This window comes from Castanea sativa, chromosome 10 (assembly GCF_040712315.1).
Source record: "Castanea sativa cultivar Marrone di Chiusa Pesio chromosome 10, ASM4071231v1".
In the NCBI taxonomy this organism is placed as follows: domain Eukaryota; kingdom Viridiplantae; phylum Streptophyta; class Magnoliopsida; order Fagales; family Fagaceae; genus Castanea; species Castanea sativa.
Genome location: NC_134022.1, coordinates 3,017,528 through 3,036,959, shown reverse-complemented (window position 1 = coordinate 3,036,959; position 19,432 = coordinate 3,017,528). Strand labels below are relative to the sequence as shown.

Genomic DNA, 19,432 nt, shown 5'->3' with positions numbered 1-19,432 from the left:
TAAAATCTCTAGGCATCTAGAAGGAAGTAAATTGAAAATCTATAGTATATGCTTCATGATAATTATCTATATTATAAATTGAAGTCTCAAAAGCTTATATAGCATGATCTTATGTTGTTAGCCAAAAGTGAAACAACTTCAGTTTTAATATATTGCATACTCCAGTAAGTAATATTTTGCATACAATTACAATATCATTAAACCTTTTATACTCCCTTTTCTTGCAACACTTTTAAAGTAAAATCTAGAGATTTTTGAAAAAATAATACTATTTTATGTGGAAAAATTTTCTGAAAAATAGTCTCTTAAAAAAAAAAAATCATGTTTTGTATCAAAACTTCAAAATGTGCAATTTTAGTGTAAAATGTGTTTATACTAAAGTTGTGTTTTCAAGCCATTTCAATGCAAAATGTGATATAATCAATTTTATTGCAAATGGTGATATTTTAATGCTTAAAATAATGTTTATAAAGAGAGGCTATTCCCCAATAAGATTTTTACCATAATTTGTAATAATAAAAAAATAATAGAATTTTTTTTTTGGCCAAAAAAGCCATAAAATCAAGCTAAACTCCAGACTAACTTTTATCATTTTTTAATATGTAATTTAGCATACTATAGGTGCTTCTCAATTCTCAATATGTTTTATCAAAAAAACAAAAGTTTCTCAATTATTTTTTCTGATATAAATCAAGAAAGCACTTTATTCCATTAAAATTTATTGCTCCCACCCATCCCAAAAAAACTCAATTTAATCATTCCTAAATTTTTATAAAAGTTACGAGCAATGCCTATCAAGAATGACCAATGAAATTGCTTTCAAAAAAAAAAAGAAAAAAAAAGATTGACTAATGAAATTTCTATATGGGCAGGTAAGGTAATTGATATGAAATTTCTATATGGGCAGGTAAGCAATGCCTATCAAGATTGACTAATGGAGGGCCCTATTACTTATTAGTACTTACTAAAGTCAGTCAATGCTGGACTTTTGACTACGACCAGTCATACGCCTGGTTGGAGATAATGATGGGTAGAATTTTATAAGCGTAAAACAAAAAAACAAAAGCAAACAGAGAGAAAGAGAGAGCTGAAACAAACTGATTTGCACTAGACCCTCCTCATCATCACTCTCCTATAAATTACCCACCAATTACTACTATTATTTTCACAACTATCTACTTCTAATTCTATCAATCTCATCTCATAATGGAGGCTTCCTTCAGACCCGTTTCATTCCTTTTCCTTGCCTTTCTCTTTCTTCCTAATTTCCTCTTCTTCTTTTCCTGCGCCGGACTTTCTGAGCTTCGTTGCATCGATACCGAGCGACAGGCTCTTCTCAACTTCAAGCAACATCTTATTGATCCTTTAAACCGGCTCTCCTCTTGGACTGCCCATGGGGATTGTTGTCTATGGGAGGGTGTTGTCTGCCACAACCTCACTGCTCACGTCCACCAACTCAATCTTACAAGCTATTATGCGCCGTCAGTGCTTGGTGGTAAGCTAAATCCTTCTCTGCTTGATTTGAAGCATTTGAATTACTTTGACCTCAGCTTCAATAATTTCACTTCTACTGTTATTCCCTCCTTTCTCGGTTTAATGAAGAGTTTAACCCATCTTAATCTCTCTAATGCGGGATTTGTGGGACTCATACCTCATCAACTAGGAAATCTCTCCAATTTGCACTTTCTCAATCTCGAAAGTTACGAAGTTTATGGTTTATATGTGAATAACCTTGAATGGCTTTCTGGTCTTCCTTTGCTACAACATCTCGATATGAGTTATGTTAATCTTAGCAAAGCCTCTGATTGGGTTCAAGTCATAAACACACTCCCTTCCTTGTTAGACTTACGGTTGTCCAATTGCCTACTTAGGCCTTTCATTCCACCGACTCCCACCATTAACTTTTCATCTCTTCTCACCCTGGATCTTTCAAGGAACTATTTAGAGAACACTTTGATCCCATCATGGATCTTTGGACTTCGTAATCTTGTTTCTCTAGATCTATCTGACAATCACTTTCAAGGTCCAATCCCTGTTGATCTCCAAAACATGACTTCTCTTAGTCACCTCGATCTATCTTGGAACAATTTCAACTCTTCAATTCCCAATTGGTTGTATAGTTTTAGTCGTCTTGAGTTTCTCAACCTTGGCAGCAATAATTTGCAGGGTACAATCTCCAGTGCCATTGGAAACCTAACATCTGCTGTTAGTATTACAATTGACTTGCCATCCAACAGATTGAATCAAGAGGTATCTAAGATCTTAGAAATTTTATCAAGGTTGTATAGACTAGAGACCTTAAGATTAAGACATGCTCGACTTTCTGGTCATTTAACTGATGTACTTGGGCAATTTAAAAAACTAGTACAGCTTTCTCTTAGGAATAATTCAATATTAGGTCCAATTCCAGTGTCTCTATCAAATCTTTCATCTTTGACATACCTAGATTTTTCAGACAATCAATTCAACGGAACAATCCCTCAAAGTTTTGGACAGCTTTCCAAACTTGAGACTTTACATATTGATTCTAATATGTTGAAAGGTGTTGTGTCTGAAGTTCATTTTTCCAATTTAACCAGTTTGAGGATACTTTTTGCATCTGGAAACCAACTGACTTTAAAAGTAAGTCAAAATTGGGTTCCTCCTTTTTAGCTTGAGGATTTATACTTGCAATCATGGAATTTAGGGCCAAAATTTCCCTTATGGCTTTGTTCACAAAGGCATCTACAGTTGTTAGACATTTCTGATACAAGGATTTCAGATGTGGTTCCTCCTTCATTTTGGAACTTGTCTTCACAGTTCTACTATCTAAATCTCTCCCACAATCTAATCCATGGAGAAATTCCAAAAAGTCCCATGATTTTGTCTGCTACAGTGATTGATTTAAGTTCAAACCATTTCAAAGGTCCGTTACCTTGTATATCCTCTAAAGTGTATGTGCTAGATCTTTCTAACAATTCATTCTCTAGATCTATTTCTCACTTTTTTTGTTTCAAGGTGAATGAGCCCAAAATAATACAATATCTCAATCTTGAAAAAAATCTTTTATCAGGAATAATACCTGATTGTTTGATGAATTGGAACAACTTGAGGGTCTTGAATTTGAGGAACAACAATTTCAGTGGTAGTATTCCAGCATCCATGGGGTCTTTGACTAATCTTAAATCTTTGCACCTATACAACAACACATTCTCTAGAAAATTACCATCATCTTTGAAAAATTGTGAAGTGTTGGTAATTATTGATGTTGCTGAAAATAGGTTTGCTGGAAACATACCTTCATGGATTGGGCATAGATGTACGAGCTTGATGATTCTTAGCCTTCGCTCAAACTATTTCCATGGTCACATACCAAAAGAATTATGCGCTCTAACTTCACTCCAGATACTGGACCTTTCACATAATAAGCTGTCTGGAAGCATACCTAGTTGTGTTAAAAATTTTAGTGCCATGGCCACAAATAATATTTTAAATGACCACTTGAATTCTTATAATATATCTCATTATAATGGTGCAATTCTTCCTCTTGAAAGTGCATTTCTAGTTATAAAGGGGAACATTCTAGAGTATAGCACCATTCTTCAACTGATAAAAAGCATAGACTTCTTCAAGAACAATTTATCAGGAGAGATCCCCAAAGAAGTTACTAGTCTTCAAGGGCTACAATCGTTGAATTTGTCATATAATTTCTTAATTGGAAGTATTCCTGAGAATATAGGTGCTATGGGATCTTTGGAATCTATAGACTTCTCTTTGAACCAACTTTCGGGTCAAATTCCCTCAAGCATGTCAAGTTTGACATTTTTAAATTATTTGAACTTGTCAAACAACAATTTGACTGGGAAAATCCCTTTGAGCACTCAGCTACAAAGCCTCAATCCATCCAGTTATGTTGGAAACAAACTTTGTGGACCACCCCTTACTGTTAATTGTACTACAAATGGTGTAAAACCCAACAATGAAAACATAAGTAGTAAAAAAATTGGTGGACTTGAAGTTGATTGGTTCTATGTGAGCATGGCACTCGGCTTTGTGGTTGGGTTTTGGAGTGTATGTGGTCCTTTATTATTGAACAAGCAGTGGAGAATTATGTACTTTCAATTCTTAGATCATATGTGGTACAATCTTAAGGATGTTGTTTCATTTTAATTAAATGTTGTAAGATTCTTCATATTTAGTACAAATGTCATTTGATCATGTTAAATCAATATTTTGATGATGTCTAGATCACATGGGCACAAGCTTTAGGGTGTTGTTTCATTGTAAGTACATGTTGTATGATTCTTCATATTTAGTGCAAATGTTATGCGATCATGTTAATCAATATTTGGATGTGTCTATAATATCTTTGTGTTAGTTAATACACTCCATTGGCATATCTGAATATGGTGTTTCTTCCTATGAACGTTAAAGGCAATCCAATTTGTTGTTTCACTTAATCCCTGTAGATTAATATTATAAAATCAAATTTTAGTTTAGACAAGCAATGGATTCAATAAAATTAGTATACTATACCTTGAATTGACACCTAGGCTTTGTTTTTGTTACTTAAAAAAAAAAAAAAAATTGATCTATTCCCAATGTTCATCTGGGATCCGGCTATCTTGCTAGCTCTCTTTAGAATCTCCTAGCGATCACTTTGTAAAGTCTCAATGAAGAACAACAAAATTGTGCATAACTTGAAAAAATAATCATGTTTTTTTAACAAATTTCAAGGCTATTAGTTTCATCCCTTACAACTGGTTTTTAAGAAGGAATCCTAGGCTATGAAATGGTGGCTCTCTAAAGTTTACCATTCCTCCCCTGCCAAATCTGGCCTTTGATGTCAGAGGAGAATTGTTTCTGATATTCTTAAAGAAATAAATAAAAACTGCCTTGGATCTTGAATTTAAAGTTTTTTAGCTTTTTTGTTTTTCTTGAAATGTTAATTAAATGTATACAATATTTTGATAAGGTAGTAAGTCAACTGCTATGCTTCTGTTTACTCAGGTCTCCCGAATGATATTTAATTTACTATAACTTTCTCCTTTCAGCAGTGCTTTCCTTGAGTTTCAGGATATTTATAACTGGATAGTGCATTTTTTAAGAGTCATGGTTATGCTTTCAAAGGGCCAACACTGAAAGGTATTGCAAGGGGATTTGGAAACTTAATTGGGATTGGTCATATCAATGGAAGTCTTATAGATTTTTGGTTCTCTATATAGGTGCACAATTTCTCAAACATCATATTGAAGATGAACATGCAACTTGCAAGTCAAGTTCAATAGTGTCCAGTGGAATACTTTCTCCCACTTGCAAGAAAGTCTGTAGTATACATTAAGGTCCTATTTTAAAGTATACAAAGAAGCATGACCCTAGTATACATGAAAATTTACTTATTAAAAAAGCATACATGAAAATTCTCATGTGGTGAGAAAATCAAATCATAAACAGTAGTCCACTTCTTTCTAAGGTGATATTTAAATGATCACTACTAGAGTAAATGAACAAAGACATAAACATTATTTGTTAGTTAAGCATCAATGGCCAGTTTTGGCTAAATAACCTATTTAACCATATGCTTGTGTTGTTGCCTACTATTAAATGTGTATAGGTTCCTTTGAACACAATTCTTCCTTACTTATTGCTTCATCGTATCTGTATCTTTCACAATTTGTGTGCTTCTCTTGCCATTGTTTTCTCTGTAATCCCTACAATTCCAGCCTATGCAAGCTCCAATCTAACTTGCAATGAGAAATAAAATCAAGCCCTTTTTAAGTTTCAAAGCTGGTAGAAGTCCTTTAAACGGGCTCTTGTCTTTGTCTGTTCAAGATTGCTGAAGATGGATTGGACTCTAACATGCGAATGTAAGTGGAAATTGGATTGACCTCCTTCTAGGAATTAATATTCTTCTGATAAATATAGATTACTGTTGGGTGGCAAGATTAATCCTTTTTATTGGAGCTAGAACAAATAAATAAATTGAGTTAATTATTTTGGTTACTTGGAGAGACTTAGACTTCTTGACCTCTCATTTGCAGGATTTGGAGTATTCATTTCTCAGGAGCTTAGAAATCTATCACAGCTTTGCTTTTTTAATCTACAAGAAAATGATCTTTATATGAATAGTCTAGTGTTGGTTTCTCATCTTTTTTCTATGCAATATTTTTATGCAAGTGTTGGTAATGAATCAGCTCCCTTCTCTTTTAACATTATGGTTATCTCAATGCCAACTTCATGACGTTCGTCAGTCCCTGTAAATGTTAATTGTCTATCCCTTGAAGAGCTTAATCTTTCTATGAATCTTTTTTTAATTTTTTTTATAATAGTTTTGAAAATGGGAGAGGGGGATTTGAACCTCGGATGTCTTTGTTGGAAACATCATGAGGTGTCAATTGAGCTACGAAGCTCTTGGCTAATCTTTCTATGAATCATTTCAGTGGCACAATAGACTTTCATACCAGTCCTAGACTCTAGTAATCTACAACACCAATTACCGAGTGCCAAACTAAATCTTTTTGCAATGTTAAACTTTTTTCTGTCCAACAATCAGCTGTCTGGGCAAATCCCAGATTTCTTAGGCCATTATAGGCATCTTGCATATCTTTTATTCTATATATGACAACTTCTGTGGCCCCATCCTAAATCTCTTGAAAAATTGTTTAACTCATGGACCTTACATTTTCACACCCGATTGTCATGAATGTAAGCCCCAGTGGGGATCCTACTTTTGAACTCAATGCCATTGCAGTGAGTGCTTGTCCAATTGGTCCACAATTCCCTGCATCATTACCAATACAGAAATCTTATGCAGTTAGACATCTCACAAATAGGAATTTCAGACAATTCTAAACTGGTTCTGGAACTTTATTATGAACTTGTTGATTGAGCTCTAAATGTATCAATGGTCTACAACAATAGTTCTTGACATATCAGATAAATCTCTTTCAAGAGAATTTCATCAATGCTAGATGCATTAGCTATTTTGACCCAATTAAATTGGGAACAATAACCTTTCAGATGTGATTCACAATCACAACTCATTGGCTCCCTTATATAAGCTTGAACCCCTGTGCTTGAACAACAATAGCTTCTTCACAATTGTACCTTTTTCGTTGCAGAACTACACACATTGTGGGCTCCTTGATCTAGACTGGAATAGGTTCAGAGGGAATTGTACCAAGCTGGAGAGGGATTTGTACTAAGCTGGATGGTTGAAATGACACTTGTCCAAAAATATGGCAACTTGCTTGTCTTTTGGTATTGGATTTTTTCCAATAATAGCCTTGGGACATATACCAAGGTGCTCCAATATACTTCTTTTCTCTAGCACTTTTTAAGAGTCTTTTATTATCCCATATTTGTATGGAGCATATATACCTTTGTTTTGTGTACTTTGAAAATAAAAGTTGATATATTACCCCCATAGATGAGCTAAGGGTTCATCTAGCTCTCTTTAAAATCTCTTTTAGTGATCACTTTGTAAACTCTCAACGAAAACGATTCAAGATTGTAATGACTATGCAAACTATACATGTTGTTTATATCAAATTTCTAAGAAGGAAGCCTAGGCTACAAAATAGTGGGTCTCTAAACTCTACTTATCCCCTGCCAAATTTGGCCTTCAATGTTTGAGGAGAATATTCTCAGAGTTATTTTCTTAAATCTCAAAGAAATAAATAAACTTACCTTGGATCCTGATTTTCAAGTTTTTCTACCTTTTTTTCTTGAAATGTTCATAAAATGTACACAATATTTTTATATAGTTGTAAGATTACTTTGACACTTTTGTTTTCGTCTTCCAAATAATAGTTAATTTTCTTCAAAATAACATGTCTCTCAGCAGTGCTTTCCTTTAATTTTGGGATATTTAAAATTGGATGATTCATTTATTTAGAGAAATGTTATTCATTTAATATCAGGTCACCTATCTGAGGGGCAGTAGTGAAAAGGCATTGTAAGGGACACTTACTAGCTATTTGCCATGTGAAAGTTTTATAAATTTTCAGACTCCTATTTAGGTGGACAATTTCTCATACGTCTTACTGAATATGGGAATAGTACTTAATTATCTTTGGCTGGATGATTGCTATGTTGTGGTTCCTCTTTTTCTTTTTCTTTTTCTTTTTTCTTTTTTTAGTGATGAGGATGAAATGGTACATTCATTGAAGAAACAAAATTGGCATATTGTAGGTAACTAAATTGGCAGTATACTAAGGTGAAACATTGATAAGAAATTAAGAGTGCAGAAGAAAATGTCACTTCAGAACTTGCAAAATCTGTAATATTCGAATTTTAGGAAATATGGAGTGCTATTGGAGTTACTCTACCGAAAATTTAGTAGTGCAAGCTTCTGTAGTTTTCTGAATCTATTCACAAGCATAGTTTCACTGCTTGGCTACTGGCTAGCTATTAAGAATAGGATTATCCACTAGGGATTGGTGGCTGCAATGGGATTTACCAAGATGGTGTACTTCATTGCATTTTTAGAAGATGGAGAAAGTAGAGATCATAGTCTCTATTCGCTTGGATATTAAAACATATTTGGGAGTAACTATTAAGCTTTGTTCCATTCCTAGAAAACCTGGTACTTGGGATGCAGAGTTAGCTTGGGCAATTGGAGTTCTAAAAGGCAAAAGAACTTTGTTGTTCTCATTCTTAAAGTTGCTTGGATTGCTCATTTATATCACAGTTGGATTGGGAAAACACTCAATGGCATGGTAACAATCTAAAGATGAAGAAACTATCTTCAAGATTATTGTCTTAAAGGTTAGATGGAGACTGGCATCAAGCAGGCATATCGAGGATTCATCTAGAAATAAAGGTTAGATGGAGACTATCTAATTCTTTTTTTATTTTTTGATAAATAGGAGACTATCTGATTCTTAAGTCTTAACAGTTGGATTGGTATATTCTTCCGTTTTCTTTTGATGATATGTTGTCCTATTATTTGTAGTATTTTATCCCTTTTTTTTTATAATGATCTTTGTATGGTTTTGATTCTTTGGTAGTCTGCTTGTCTTGATACTACTGTAATTGTTTTTAAGTAATAAATTCCCATTCATCTAAAAAAAACAAAAATATGTTTAGGACACAAAATGTTATACTTTATTAATTAATACTGATGTAATTGTTTGTGATGAATAGATTCTAATTCACAGGGGGGGGGGGGGGGTTGGACGAAAGAAGAAGATGTTTGTGAAACCAAAGGTTGTGTGAGGAACAGTGATGGTTGAACCCATCACCGGGCTAGGCTATGTTGGTTCCTTCATTATGTTTGCAAAAGTACTACAGCTCAACCCAGTTTTGCACCTTTGCCAGAATGACATTTGATATTACATTTGCATGTTCCTAGGCATCTATCTGCTACTGGTATGCAGTTTCTTAACTGAAAATTCAAAAAAGGTATCTCAAATCTATAAGAAGTGGGATGTGAATAGTAAGCTTTGCTTTGGCTAAAGGCCTTTGTAATACGAAAGCATGTCTTGTAACCTGTTTGAACATACGAAAATGAGCATGAAACTTGCAACCTACAAGTCAGTTCAATGGTGTCCTGTGGCATGCTTTCTCCCACTTGTAAGAAAGTTTGTAGTTAATGAACTTTGAAGGTCCTATTTAGAATCCTCAAAGAAGTATGGCCGTAGCATACATGAAAATCATACCGAAAACAATAATCCACTTCTTTCTATGGTGATGTTTAAATGATCACCATTGTTAATTATTTGAGAAAATAAACAAAGGCAAAAAAATTATTTGAGCTAAGCATTGATGGCTTGTTTTGTCTAAAAAGCCTATTTAATCATAAGCATTTGTTGTAGCCTGCCATGAACTAGTTAAGTTTCCTTTTAACATAAGTCTTCCTTAATTATAGCTTCATCTTGTCTCTATCTTTCATAATTCTTGTGCTTCTCTTGCCTTAGTTTTCTGTTTGGAATCTATACAAATTGCATTGTGTGTGGGTTCTATAGTAACATTGAGGCTGTGATTGACTGGTATGACAAGTTAGCAATTGTTGGTTGGGTTGGTTAGCAATTGTTGGTTGGGTTGGTTAGCTTACTTAGCTGATAATCTGGGGGTTAGTTAGTATCTAAGTCTAATATAAGAAGGTACACTTGGACTGTAACTACTCATTGATGAATATACTGCAATTGTGCAAATCTCTCTCTCTCTCTCGGCTATGGAGGCCCAGGTCCCCTTGAAGCAACCTTCCTAGATTCCATCTTCTTACTGGTTCTCAACATTTTCTTTATGAACTCCAACTTATGCAATGAAGCTCCAATTTAATTTGCAATGAGAAGAGGGAAAAAAAAGCGTAGATTACTGTGAAAGTGCTCTAAGTTTGCTGCCTTATTGTGCAGAAGAATCTCAAAAAAATGACGTTTGAAATGTTTGCAACATCAAGGACAAGATTATGACAAAACTAGACTCCAATAGAAATGTAATTAGAAGCCCTTCGCTTATTAATATCTAGGATTCAATCCCTCCTATTTACATTTGAGTTCCTCATTAAACTGTCTGTGAAACTGCTCAAAGTTTCCTGCCTTAAATTTATTCTCTTATTGTGTTGAAGAATCTCAAAAAATGATGTGTGTAATGTCTGCAACATCAAGGACAGGGTTATGATTTAAAAATAATAATAATAAACTAAACAGGATTATTATTATTACTACAACAATAGGAATTATTATCATTATTATCGGGACCAATGAAAACTTGTACGTTTCTATTAGGTCTAAGCCATCATTACGTGAACATTGAGTAGGTGATTAATGTATGCTTTTCTATGGTTCTGGCATGTATGGCAGCTACAACCTTCAAATATTGATGAAGTATCTTTCCTGAATAAAAAAACAAATTCAAAAATGGTAAATTATGAATTTCGAAATACGGAATTGTCATTCCAAGCATCCATTAATCTCTAAATCACTATGGAAACAAACATAAGAAGTACATGAAAGTATGAAATCGGAAAATTACATGAATCGAGCAAAAAACATGCCATCACTCACAATTCAAGCTATAGTATTAATATGAAAATTTTGGTCAATGGCAACCAAACATTAGCCAAGTAAGAACTTAAATTGAACATGATGTTAGAAAATCATTTATATTATATTATATTATAAAAATATGGTCTTAGAAACCATAGTTTTGACAAGTGGATATGTTTTCCATATTACATATGAATTTTAATTAATTAGTGCATTGAACGATATACACAACAAATGCTATGTTTAAAATTTTAGATATTATGAGTTTGAATTTTTTTTTTAATAAATTTGGATTTATATTAGGTGCCTTCAACCCAAACATGTGCTTTCTCATGATGTAAGTGCACAAAAATAGATTGAGGTGGACCAAAATGAACCAATATGACCCGAATGGACCAAATGGACATAGGACCAAATAGGAACAAGGTGGACCGAATAGGACCAATGTGGACAGATTGGACCGAATAAAAGCAGAGTGGAACGAATGTTCTGAATAGGACTAAAGTGGATCAAAGTGGGTAGTATGGACCGAATAGGACCAAATAGAACCAAAGTAGACAGAATTAACTGAATAGGACCAATGTGGACCGAATAGGTCCAATTTTACCTGAATGGACCGAAGTAGACTGAATTCGACTGAATGGACCGAATTTAATTTGAGAGGATAGAATGGACTATATAGGACCAAATTGGAGCAAAGAGGACTGAATAGACTGAATAGAACTAATGTGGACTGAATAACACTTTAATTATTTATAATTTTTATTGCATTTTTAAGGCTCATATTTCTAATTTCTAATGTCTATATTAGTATTTTCTTTGTATTTTTTAACTCAAAACTAAAGTGTTTAGCCTAAATATGATAAAATTTCATGCTTCTCAACCCAAAAATCAAGAAAAAAAATGAAATTTTGATCTGAAATAAAAAATAAAACCTACAAAAAGAATCAATTTAAGGCTCAATTAGTCTAAAATGAACTGAAGGGGGGTCAAAATTGACCGAGTTGACCAAATTGAACTGAAGTAGACCTAATTGGATCGAATAGAATTTTTTTTTTTTTTGAGAAAAGACCAAATAGAAATTGTTTAATATTTACAGAGAACAAATTATCTTGAAAAAATTTTAGAGTAAAAATTATACATTATATTACAATACAAAATAATTATTTATTCTCATGCATCGTGCGAGTCTGCAATTATTATTAAAATAAAAAAGGATTCTGACGGGATAAATTTACCATATTATGCAGACGATAAAATCAGAATAAAAATTATGCATGACCTTAGTGTAAGCTTCACTGTTTATACAACACCATAATAAGGAGAAAATCTGCACGTCATTAACTCATAGCTAGAAATGTCTTAGAAGAATGAATATGATGATTCAATTTCATGGTCTTCCTAACTTTGTCATAATAGATTTTATCAAAACCAATCGGTATCATATGCACACGGTTACACACACACACACACACATACAACACAAGTTTATGAGGTCAATTTGATTTCTCCTTTGCATTTTCTTTGTTTTGCCCTCTTCCATCTCACTGGATGCCATTTTCCCTTAATAAATGACAGCACTTACTGGTTTTCTTCTTCTTTTGGTGTTTTGAAAATTGAACCACTAGGCTGCAAAGGCAGCTTTTGTAAACTTCTATCAGACACTGAGATTTGAAGTAAAAGATGATGTTTGAATAAAAATTGCAACACATGGTTGGATTGGAAGTGAAATAACTGGAGGTAAGTTTATGCTAGAGGATGGTGCAGAGATGCAATGGAAGTAAGAAAGAGAAGTAAGTCTTTATTTGATGATTTTCATATCACCGCCACTACTTTATCTCAAATTATTGCTCTCTTTAATTATAACTAGTGTATAGGAGAGAAGGTGGACTACAGAAAAAATAAAAACTAGAAGTTAATAGAGATATCTTAATTAAATAAACTTGAAACTGAGTTTTCTTGCATGATTCCAAGATATCCCACTATTTTATGCTTTTGTAGTTGGACCATAATTTTCTTTTCCTTAGTTCAGTTGGGATTTATTTTTTCCCCATAATTAGGTTGATTTCCATTCTCTAGTAGAAGTAGGACTGTGTTATTTCATCTCTTAAAGGATTGAATGCTTCCTATAAATAGTCTTTAGAACCAGGGGGATGATGGGAAGTTTCCTTTTAACATAATTCTTCCTTAATTATTGCTTCACCTTGTCTGTATCTTTCATAATTCTTGTGCCTCTCTCGCCTTAGTTTCCTTTTAGGAATCTGTACAAATTGTATTGTGTGGGTTGTATAGGAACATCGAGGCTGTGAGTGACTAGTATGACAAGTTAGCAATTGATAGTTGGGTTGGTTAGCTTAATTAGCTGATAATCTGGGGGTAGTATCCAAGTCTGATATAAGAAGGTAGACTTGGACTGTAACTACTCATTGATCAATACACGTCTAGTATTCAATGTTTATTAGAATTTATATTATATAAATAGTTAGGATTTCCTTCTTTGAAGTATGGAAGATTATTTATGCTTTTTATTTATTATTCTAAATGAATCTTTTTTTTCTTCCTTAAAAATTTATTTTTTGGGTCCACCGGACTATTGGGCCTTCATACTAAAATGATGGCCAAATCGGCCCAATACCATCTTTTTAAAAAAAATTTAGGCAAAAAACACTGTTTCGGAAGTAATTGGAGAAATACCACTTTTTCTAGTACTCGAGCTCACTAAACTCGAGTACTAGATTTTATACTTCCACCGTGGCATGCCAGCATGGAATCTCTATTAAAAAATGTCACTTAGTATTTGAGTTTGGTGCACTTGAGTACTGTATAATCTGGTACTCGAGTCCACTAAACTCGGGTACCAATTTGGAATGGCCGCCAGCTTGTGATGGGATAATGCCATTTGATACTCGAGTTTCATGTACTCGAGTACTGTTAAAGATACCCAAGTTCTTGAAACTCGAGTACCAATCTGGATTGGCAACCATCTTTGGGTGTATATGATGCCCATTATACTCGAGTTTCATGTACTCGGGTATTGTGAACAGTACTTGAGTACATGAAACTCAAGTATTGCTCACTAAAACCGGTGAAAGTTCAAATCTAATCTCTCATTTCTCACTCACCAGACACACTCTCACTCTCCACACCCAAAACGTACAAACCCAAACCCATTTGGAGCCGGCGACCACGCACTCTTAAACCCATTTCATCGCCGGTGACCTCGCACTCTCGAACCCATTTCATTGCCGGCGACCTCGCACTCTCAAACCCATTTCATCGCCGACGACCTCGCACTCTCAAACCCATTTCATCGCCGGCGCCCTTGCACCCACTCCACCGGAGACAAGCGCATCTCATCGGCGGCGTTCTCGCACTCAAATATTAGCAATTTTGGTAATTTTTTTTGTTCTTTCCATGAGTTTTTAAGTTAGAAAATTGTGAATTTAATTATGTAATCTAATTATGAAATAAGTGAATGTGAGGAGCAATGTTCTATCATTCTTTTCATTTGAAACTCTACCCTAATGCTTTTGTACCAATGTCTTTAAAGTTGATGAATTTTCATTTCTTTCATGCACTATGATTTGGGAGGGGTTGTATCAAATTAATCTCAGTAGCTCATAGTACAAATTAAGAGGTGGCATTAAACCCAATCTCTACTTTGGAGTAAATTTTTGCACTTACTATATACTAAACATGTTAATAAACATATAAATAACAATAATTTGTTTAAGATAATCAATATTTCCATACCAAAATTTTATTCTTAAATTTCCTCCTATCTTATATGATAGAGAAAAAATTATAATGAGTAGAGTTGAGAAAAACTAATTTGAAGTCAAACATGTATAAATGTATTCCATGATTAATTGTAGGCAGAATCTCATAAAAATAAATTACACACATTTCATGATTATAGGTGTAATCTTAGTAGCGCTATTTTACATGTGCCAAGATTTTCCAACCATTGATGAGTGTCAATGGTTTCAAAAATTGATCATATCCACAATGCTAGGTGGTGCCATAGCTAGTGCTTTGTTGGCTATTTGGCTGGATGATATACTTGGAAGGAAAAAATTGATAATTTTTTATAATTTTTTTCAATACTGTGGGTGTCCCAACTATTGTCGTTGCTCTAACTCCTAGTTATATTGTCATTGGATGAATTATACTAACTAGAATGTTAATGGGAATCACTATAATGACCTGCACAATAAATTGCAAAGATTTTTCTCCATAGTGATTGAGATATGCTAATTATAGTGTATTTAGTCTTGATTCCTATTGGGCAATGGATCTCCTACATTACAACCATAACCTTAATATGCTAACATTCTTTTTAAAATTTAGTAAGGATGGATGTTTTGGTCGGCATAATTTCATCTATAGCTCAATTCATTTGACCAAAGTATTTCAAATAATCTTATTTCTGGGAATACATGAATGTAGGGACCACTATACCATCATTCTTTTTATTTTAAAGTATACCCTAATACATCTATATTGATTATTTTAAATCTAATGAATGTTTCATTCTTTCATGCATTATGATTAGGGAGGTGGATGGGTTGCAAACTTGCTATTTTAAAAATTTTATAAAAAAAAAAAATCTATGCTCATGTGTTTAGATTGAAATGAAGCAACAAAAGAAATTGAGAATGAGATATTTGCTTGCATTTTATAATTAATTGGTTGTTTTGTTGTAAGAAACTTAAACCATTGTTTCCATTCTTTTTTAGCACAAAGATTAGCTTTTGTTTTTGGTCATAATAATTATTGGTCATTATTTATTTTATATATATATATATAGCCTATTGTTTATATTTTGCAATTAATCAAACAATTGGTATATTCATATTCATTGATATACAAATTCCAATACTAACTTTAAAATACAACTAAATATTAAATATAACTTAAAACAAAACAAAGGGATGAAGAAAGAGAACATGTATATATAGGTACTGACTTTAGCAATTTGGTTCAGTAAAATTATACTTGAGCCACCCTCAACAATAGCATTTCCCCTCTTAAAGGTCATAAAAAAATTATTGATATAAAAACAAATAAAAAAATTAGTGAGATGCTATCATTTTGATTTAGCTTATGGGTATTTGATGAATATGCTAATGGGCCATTAATCACCTTTAATTTATGCCAGGAATGGACCCACATCGAGCAGGACCCTCTATAGGGACTGTCTTGATGAGGCAACCTATGCATCGTTCAAGTTTGCTTTGGGATGCTCCTTTGGTAGGCGAGGTATGCACTTGTGTTGAAAATCGTAGTCAATACCTATGTAGTAGAAAGATTTTGGGCGTTATGTTTGAAGTGTAATTATTACGTGGTTAGTGAATGCTATTATTAATACTAAGCTGCTTTGTTTGCAGGAAGTGCCAAGTGTTCTGACTTGTCGTCACCGAGATAAAGGTCTGTTTGATGGTGGGTTAGATCCACGGATTGCCACTTATATCACAGATGCGGGGTTAGATGGGCTACTTCAGGTCCCACATATGGACCTTGACCATGCACTGATCACGGCCTTAGTGGAGAGATGGAGGCTAGAGACGCACTCATTCCACTTGCCCCACGGTGAGATGACCATCACGCCACAAGACATAGAGGTCATCATGGGGGTACTTGTACATGACTTGCCGGTGGTAGGATTTACCCATATGGACAACTGGTGTGACTTTTACATGGAATTGCTAAGTACTCCCCTTCACCGGACAGACCAGTTGGTACAAAAAAGAACACTGCAGTGTTGGAAGGGCTGAGGATAAAAGCCAAATGGCTGGAGGAGCAGTTTCGCAACCCTCTTCTTGCTGACGCCACTGAGGTGCATGTGCAACAGTATGCTTGGTTTTACATACTCCAAATGTTGGGTAGTATATTGTTTATGGACAAGTCTGGCGAATGGCTCTCAATCATGTATCTACAATTTTTCAATCCAATCAGCAATGGAAAGAATTATAGTTGGGGTAGTGCAACACTAAGTTGGCTATATAGACACCTCTGTAAGGCATCAGAGAAGACAGCCAAGCAAATTGGTGGTGCACTGCTATTAGTGTAGTTGTGGGCATGGGCGTGGGCAAGGTTTCCACAAATATGTCCTGTGATGAGGCATCCACACCAGGCACTGCCCCCAGGTCCACTTGCTGTCAGGTATGTAGGATCTTCAACTTCGTTATCATTTTACATTTCCGCATTAATTTTTTTCGCATGAGAATTATGTAAGTAACTAATATGAAGGTTATGTCTGTGTTGTTTGGTAGATGGAAATGGGCTAAGATAACAACTGACCATCCAATGCATGTCCTACGCGCCTATCGTGTGTCGCTTGCTTCACTCCGGCCAAATCAGGTATCGTGCCTTACAAGTGGGAACCACTTTGGCATGTATTGGTCAGATTTGTTACACATTTTTTACACATTCGTTACACATATATTGTTAATATGGTTGTTTGCATTTGTTGGATCATTGTAGATTGTCTGGGAGCCATATAGAGATTATTTGGGTTCCCTGCCCGCATATTGTACGGCAAGCCAACACATATGGAGGTCCATCGTGCAGCTCATACATTTTTGGGTGGTTGAAGGCCATCACCCCGAATGTGTTCTTCGACAGTTTGGGATGAAGCAAGGCGTACCGAACAATGTTGATACTTCAATTGAACTTCACAAGATAACACTCCAAGGCAAGCACGAAAAAAATTGGGTTCAAGAACATGCCACTCATATTGCTAGATGGGTTGCGCATGCCACAATTGCCGAAGCACCGCCCTTTCATGGGAATACAACTGTAGGATATTGTAGATATAGACAAGCTATTCCCGTTGGTAAAGGAGGGCGATTGGATATTGATTCTAACTATGGAATCCGAAAAGCTTTCCTCTCGCAGGTACTGATTTGGAGAGTAATTTCAATATTAGATGAAATATTTGTTGCTTGTGCTTGTGTGGATCTGCATCCCTATAAATATAGCTTTTTGATGTACTTTCATAATGACACTCTCCTTGGCTCCTTAGTTGACAGAAAATAAGGTATCACAATGTCAATTGAAATGCTCAAATCATTGACTGATTTTCATAGTTGTTGGAACTGATAGGTAGGCTTAGTGTTGTCCCAGCAATCATATTCTAATAATACACTTAAAACATGTTGACTATTCCTTTGCATTTTGTGGATAAGGCTTTTCCTTGGCTGGGGAAGTTTGTCTCAGTTTCCTGCTTTACTTCTTATTATTTATCCTTTTAACTTTACATTTGTAATACAGAAGTTTCATTGAATGTTCTGTAAATGGTTACTCTCCTTCTGTGCCCTATTAGGATTCAAGACTCTTCTCCAACTTGTATTTTGTGCCTTCGCAATCAAGCTGTGTTTTCAGTTATTCCTATTTAGTTGAAACCATTTTATAAATTTACATACAAGTCAGCTTGAGCTGGATACCTTGAGCATAAGATATTGAAACTTTATAATTAATGTTTCCGTATATTATAGCTTCATCCTCATTTTTTTAATAGATTTGTTTTTATCCGCTTAAAAAAAGGTGCATGATTTGACTTGGACTTCTCCTTGTTCAATTACAATGCCACATCTTATCCTTGCCTAATGTTTTTGCAGACATGATTCTAAAAATCATTGTGCCACTTTTCATTCTTTTTTAATGTTTTTTTTTAACATCTTGAGGTACTTGTTAAGTAAAGACATGCTTAATTCAACACTGATTTGAGTCTTATTTTTTCAAGAGACGGTCGGGGAACGGTTGTGATTAGTAGTCGGAACATAAACAGAAGTGATCATTCTTGTCGTGTATTGCCATTAAGCTTGAAAGGGGAAAATAGTTGGGATGCTGAAAATTAGAGTTGAATGGCTAAAGTGGAGCTCAACATTTTGAGTGTTGTGTAATTATGTTATTATATCGATAAAGCCATACGAAATACAAAATTCCCATTTTTCAATTTAAGAAGCTTGTTTAAAGTTTATTTATTTACTTTTATGAGGATGCTGAGATGTCAGACGCTAAGGAACAAAGTCATAGTTATATCACATTCTGTGGCTTTATCTGGGTAATTTGGCAAGAATATTGCATATATTTTGCTAGTTTGTTATGTTGTTTGGCAACAATGAATGGGCTCATTCCTTTTGTAATGTAATTGCCGTGAAATTTCTCTCTTTTGTTTGGACATGACATTCAAATGCCTGCACTTGTTGAGAAGTTTAAAATCTAGTTTTTTCATTTGTGATAGATATCAAATCAGTTGTTCATAGTTACATTCCTCACCGGTGCCAAAAGCAGAAATTGTCAGGTGCAAATAATGAGGATATAAAGGAGCAGGAGCTTACTAATAATACTGTAAAAAATCAAGTTGATGGAGACAGTTTCGTGAAACTCGAGTATTAATCGACATGACTCAACAAATTCGGGCCAATCCAGATTGGTACTCGAGCTTCAAGAACTCA

At 34.4% G+C, this 19,432-nt stretch overlaps 1 protein-coding gene and 1 pseudogene across 5 annotated transcripts; both read left to right on the top strand.

The window, feature by feature from the left end:
* Window positions 1-1,067: 1,067 nt before the first annotated feature.
* Window positions 1,068-4,326, top strand: LOC142613111 (receptor-like protein EIX2; annotated as a pseudogene).
* LOC142613112 (serine/threonine-protein phosphatase 7 long form homolog) lies at window positions 1,366-18,976 on the top strand. Of its 5 annotated transcripts, XM_075785313.1 has the most exons (8): window positions 1,366-1,495; window positions 7,101-7,282; window positions 8,173-8,803; window positions 16,132-16,232; window positions 16,361-17,135; window positions 17,246-17,333; window positions 17,457-17,870; window positions 18,718-18,976. In XM_075785313.1, exons 5-8 carry the CDS (start codon window positions 17,089-17,091, stop codon window positions 18,742-18,744), a joined length of 576 nt encoding a protein of 191 aa, XP_075641428.1. In that variant the 5' UTR covers window positions 1,366-1,495; window positions 7,101-7,282; window positions 8,173-8,803; window positions 16,132-16,232; window positions 16,361-17,088; the 3' UTR covers window positions 18,745-18,976. The 5 variants fall into 5 exon arrangements, 4 of the variants coding, with proteins under 4 accessions (XP_075641428.1, XP_075641425.1, XP_075641426.1 ...); XM_075785310.1 differs by lacking the exon at window positions 18,718-18,976 and having other exon boundaries at window positions 17,457-18,378; XM_075785311.1 differs by lacking the exons at window positions 1,366-1,495; window positions 18,718-18,976 and having other exon boundaries at window positions 5,878-7,282; window positions 17,457-18,378.
* The last annotated feature ends 456 nt before the right edge of the window (window positions 18,977-19,432 follow it).

Coding starts and splice junctions, on each gene's coding strand:
- LOC142613112 (XM_075785310.1), top strand. CDS start 17,089: ATGAGGCATCCACACCAGGCACTGCCCCCAGGTCCACTTGCTGTCAG. Junction 17,136..17,245: donor CCAGGTCCACTTGCTGTCAG/GTATGTAGGATC, acceptor GTTGTTTGGTAG/ATGGAAATGGGCTAAGATAA. Junction 17,334..17,456: donor CTTCACTCCGGCCAAATCAG/GTATCGTGCCTT, acceptor GGATCATTGTAG/ATTGTCTGGGAGCCATATAG.